Below are 5,623 nucleotides of genomic sequence, written 5' to 3'. Positions count from 1 at the left end.
TTTTTCTAAATTTTCCAATAAGCATACATCGATCGTAAAATCTAGCTGCTGAATCCATCTCAGCGGTTTTCCCGCCATGGATTTGTGGCAGAGAGCTCGGAGCTTGGCGGAGGAGACCGCCAAGAGATCTCAGGAGCTTACGCAGGGCATTGGCTCCATGAATTTCTCCGACGTCGTCTCCGAAGCGTCCAAGAGGTCCAAGGAGTTCGCGACCGAGGCATCCAAGAGGTCCAAGGAGATTGCGACCGAGGCGTCCAAGAGGTCCAAGGAGTTTGCTAACGAGGCGTCGAAGAAGTCGAAGGAATTCGCCGTCGAGGCTCTGAAGCGCGCCAATCAGCTCACGGCTCAGATTCCCACCGCCGCCACGGTGCTCACTAATATCGTGGATTCGTCTCAGAAGGGCAATGAGGCTGCTGATCTGGACAAGTATGGGATCACGGATGATTTGAGGGATTTCATTAGAGGGATTACGATCTGTACTTTCCAGGATTTCCCGCTCGAAGGTGTTGCTCTTTCGTTTACTGCCTGATCTATCTGCTTTTTTTCCCTAGTGAATTGCTTGCTTTATATGCTGACAAATGTGTTTTTTCATTTTGAAAATATCGGAATTGGAAAATCATCTATTGGGTATTTAATTAAAGATTAGAGAAGGTTGTTGAATTTTCCGTTTAATTGTGATGTATCACTCTTTTCTGTGAATTGATCCTCTCATTTTAACAAATATGGTTTCTGCCTCCGAATACACGCAGAGAGAACTCGTTGGATACGATTTGTAGTTTGAACACTGCTATAGTTATGTTATTGTTAATAGTTACACTAATGGGGGTGCACTATTAACGCGTTGCTTCATTTTTGAAAGTTAACTCGTATGGCGCTCCTCCTTTTCATGTCAGGTCCTAGGAAGTTTTGTTTTATTGATGGGACAAAAAGCAAATATCAAAATAGGTAGAAATTTGAAAATCAATATGTGACGACCAAACCAAACTACAATTGAAGATTTTATGCATAGACAGTCAATTAGGAACAAAGAACCAACTGCCTTTCGTGGACTTCATGTGATGTATATAAAAATGGTGAGCTTTGTCTTACTCATGAGACCAATGGCATATGTAAAATAAAGGTGTGGTCAACTGAAATTACATACTATTATCGTAGGGAAATTGCGAAGTGCCATACATAATCATATTTTAATTCTTTCAACAAACAAACCTCTCATCTTCAGAGGTAGCATCACGCAGTTAATGAATGACATAAAAGAATGATTTGTAGCATCACTAGATCTTGGTTATACTGTCTAGAAGCGTCAAACTAAATACACAAATGGCTCCACATTGGTGCGAAACAGTCTCGGGGAATGCATGCTGCTGCTCAAATCTAGTGTCAAGTCAAATAGCTCTAAGAACAGGAGAAAATCTGTAACTGAATATGAAAGAATGAAAGTAAAAGAAACAAATGTGTTTTAAATCACAAGGATTAGGCAAAAAAACTCAGCAACTTTCACAAACTTATTTTGCATTTTCTCGCAGGCAGGCTTTCATCATTTGGATAAATTGAACTTAAAATTTAGCAATTTTACAAGAAGGTTAAACCTAGAATTTTGTTACCAACTTGAAATATGGGTTACCAAAATCGCCATCTCATTTCATAAAGGCTGATTGACTTTGATGCAAAAGCTTATATTTGTTACCATCTTGTATATGCAGATGACTCAGAGATGTCAGATATTCCTGCACGTTCAAATGTTCGACAGGATCTCAATGAATGGCAAGAAAGGCATGCAAAACTTGTTCTCTCAACGGTGAAGGTTAGATTTTCTTGTCTCTAATTCGTTTTTGTGGCTGACAAGGAGAGACTAAAAAACCGAAAACCTTTTGAGTAGTAGATGTTCCATTGTGAGCTTGAGTCTTTATTTATGTTGTTTCGAAAGTTGATGTACTGGCTTGGGGATTTCATTATTATTTTATCTGAATATGGATAAATAGCGTACAAGTATATGATGATTGAACTTTATATTCTTTCAAAAATCAATGTAATTTATCCTCTTGCGCTGTTGTCTTTACATTAACAATTAACCAATTAACTTAAATTTTTTCTCATAATAAAAATGCTCTGTTATTGTTTGAACTCAAGCTCATAATATGCTCAACTACAAGTTGGCTAAAGGAACTTGCAAGCTCGTGCTCATATTCAGAACTTCAAGCACGACCTTAACCTGTACCTCGTATGAAAAATTGTGTGAGTATGACCTAAACATGGCATGTAAGTTATGGTTAATATGAATTATTTTGAAATGACCTCAAATTGTACCCTAACATCATCATTCTGATTCAATCCTCACTTCCTTTTTTTCCCTCTCTTTCAGGACATGTCAAAACTAAGGTATCAGTTATGCCCAAGAGTGATGAAAGAGAGGAAGTTTTGGAGGATATACTTCATTCTTGTTAACAGTCATGTGGCACCGTAAGTTACTTCCCCATAGCACTGGCCTTTATGTAAGAAATTCATTTGCATCATTATTAACTATCAAATTCATCGTTTAAATATCAGCTTTTATTTTGTATATATGTTTGATGTTCTTTGATATCTACATCATATGATATAAGAATTCTAAGATTATCAATACATGATAAATGAGTGATGAAGGATGCTTGGATCTTATTATGTTGCCTCAAATGGTATGAATTGTTCTGTTTCTTGCTTACCAAATCTTCGCCAACTTGAATTCCAAATTATCTCAGAAAAATGATGTATTTACGAATTATTTTTTTATTTATGTTTGATGTTCTTTGATATCTACATAATGTGATCTAAGAATGCTAAGATTATCAATACATGATAAATAGTGATGAAGGATGCTTGGATCTTAATATGTTGCCTCAAATGGTATGAATTGTTCTGTTTCTTGCTTACCAAATCTTCGCCAACTTGAATTCCAAATTATCTCAGAAAAATGATGTATTTACCAATTGTTGGTGGGGTTAAAAACAATGTCATGATAGTCTCTTGGGAGTCATGAAACAAGTGGACAGCGTCTGGAAAATGATTTTAGAGTTCCTCAAGTATCTGTACTTCAGGAACTAATAGCAACTGATTTACTAAAGATATTTCTAGCAGTTTGTCAAAAATTTCAGCCATTTCCTGTTATATTTGCTGTTTCATGTAGTACACGACACTTGAAATCACTTATTTTCCATGCCACCGGCAAGTGATAATTAGCTAAAATACCTAAAGTCACATCTAGAGGTCATCAAAATATATAAAGCAAGTATATTGATATTACATGTTTAGTTAATATAACATCTATTTGATATAAAAAATGGATTTGGAAATTTTCACGGCTTTTTTTTCTTTTGAGATTTTGAAATTACAAAGGGAATCATTCCGTGAACTGTATTGTATGTATGGGTGGCAAAACAGATGTGTAGTGATTCCTTGTTTTCTCCAAATGACTAATAAAATTAAGCTACCAAGCAGTAAGCTGTTCTATGATCCGTTCTAATTCTATATTTATATGCTTAAATTCTGTTTTAGATTTCTTCCCCAGCAGCCTTCAGGGTAAGGACCGAGTAATTTGTAGGAAATGATAGCTTGAGCTGTTAGCCAGTGCCACGTGTGCCAAGAGAATGAACCGATTGGAAAATTTAGTTTTCGATTTCTTTTTTGAATCACTTCATTTGAATGATAAGCAACCTCAGTTTTCTTAGTTCATTAGTTTCAACTTTGACATATTTATCATAGCATGTTTCTCAACTGGGTTATTCATTACTTTGCAAGTGGAGACTTTCTATCTGCAATTTATTGTTGTTTTCTAGTGAAATCCTCACTTTGAAGAGACTATGAAATTGCTATTTGATTTTCCGAAAAAAAGCTATTTGATTTGTTTTTGTTTAATTTTAGTTCGCAGTATTTTCGTGTATGTTCCCTGAAAAGTTCTTTATTTCATGCATAACGGAAATTTAAAAACATTTGGATTGCCTCAAGTTTTATCTTTGCGATGGATATGTTCCCCTGCTTTTGCCAGCTTTTGCCACCATTGTCATTTCTTAATCATAATTTTTATCTTCCCCTTCGTGGTGGTTGATAACTTCTGACCTGACTCACTTGTGAAATTTTTTATTTATTTCATATAATCATATCAGCATGTAGCTACTATAGTTGAGTTCCGAACTTCGCTCAGCCCTTGATTGAGCAGGCTTCTTATTGAACCCTTCCGGTCTATCAAAGCTTATTGTATATTACTTTATTCGAAGCATTGGTAATCTTTCCTAAGAATTTTCAGGTTATTGCATTGTCGTGATTGTGGAACCATATTAATGTTAGAAATCTTGGTACAGAGAACAGAAAGCGTTCTCTCTTTCTCTCTGCATTTTGGTGTTTTTGTTTGCGGTATGTATGACGTGTCTCGAGTCAGTCAGTTCTACCTTGAACTTGTCTAACTTAAATCTGCTATAGGTATGAAAAAAGATACCTGGAAGATCTAAAGCTGAAATCTGAGGAAAAGGCGAAAGATACCGAAGTGAAAGAAGTTTCGTCGGATGGAACATCATCTAAAAAGGGAGAGGGGATTTCAAAACCAAATAGCAACAAGTCATCAACTTCTGAACAAGATTTAGATGTCTTTCTTCTCGGAGACCTTGAGGATAGTGACAATGGCCCGGGTATCTTTGTCTCCAAACATATCACAAACTAAATTACTTTCCGCTTTTGCTCTTACTATTTGTTCCAAATTTTTACTTTTCTTTTACACTCCACTGGATCATATCCCTTTTTTTGGTTTATTCAGATGATGCTGGAGATGACTTTGACGATGATTTTGACAAGATATAGTTCGGGAGGGAAGTGAAGCTGTTATATGTATGTCTTTGCCAAATTTCCGCTGCACAACATTTAAATGTGAAGTTACTATGTTGGAAATTCAAGCAGTGAATTTTACTTTTTAGCAACCAAATTTCATTTCATGCGAATTTTCAAGTCAATTACAGTTTGTATTATTTTTATATTTAATTTTGTAAAGAATGCAAGTTTCTCCCTTGACCGCTAGATTTGTTTTCAAATTTGCCGGGTCCATCCATACTTACAAATGCAGGCTGGAGAGGTGTCCGACATGATCACTCCGATGCTTAAGTCAGTGAGGAACTCAAGTAAGAAACTAATGTAACCAAGTGATGGTTGTGAGATTGGTGTGGGAGGTGTAGTGAATGCATAATAAATGAGTGTATTTAATATCTGAATAGAGAGTAAATGCAAAGAGTGAACCTGATATTTATAGTAGGAGATGTAATGATGAACTCGTTTTTTGTGTTGAGCATTAATTATAGTAGGGCGGCTGATTATATCCTATTGTTCTGACATATAAAATCTCATACTAGTCACATCCAGCCTACTTGATTTTGTCAATCACTTGCACTAGTGTCAGAGATAGGTCGGCCGCACACACCCTATGATGCGAACACGGAAGGTCAAGCCCCAAGGAAAGCATGGGACCCTTTAGAGTTGCCGGAGGGACCAATCACGAGGGGACGTCTGAAGAGGTTCAAAGAAGCATTGAATGGGCTTATGAGCTACGAACACGGAATTTACAAGCGAAGTACAGAGTGATAAAATGTTCGTGATGCATGGGAAT

At 36.4% G+C, this 5,623-nt stretch overlaps 1 protein-coding gene across 1 annotated transcript; it reads left to right on the top strand.

Annotated features, from left to right (window-relative positions):
• On the top strand, positions 1–5,040 carry LOC142529899 (uncharacterized). The gene is made up of 5 exons (XM_075635592.1): positions 1–503; positions 1,704–1,804; positions 2,363–2,460; positions 4,453–4,658; positions 4,784–5,040. Exons 1-5 carry the CDS (start codon positions 77–79, stop codon positions 4,825–4,827), a joined length of 876 nt encoding a protein of 291 aa, XP_075491707.1. The 5' UTR covers positions 1–76; the 3' UTR covers positions 4,828–5,040.
• Positions 5,041–5,623: the final 583 nt, after the last annotated feature.

Source organism: Primulina tabacum, chromosome 16 (genome assembly GCF_025594145.1).
Source record: "Primulina tabacum isolate GXHZ01 chromosome 16, ASM2559414v2, whole genome shotgun sequence".
In the NCBI taxonomy this organism is placed as follows: domain Eukaryota; kingdom Viridiplantae; phylum Streptophyta; class Magnoliopsida; order Lamiales; family Gesneriaceae; genus Primulina; species Primulina tabacum.
Note: the sequence above shows the minus strand (reverse complement) of the source record. Positions and strands in the feature narration are given on the sequence as shown.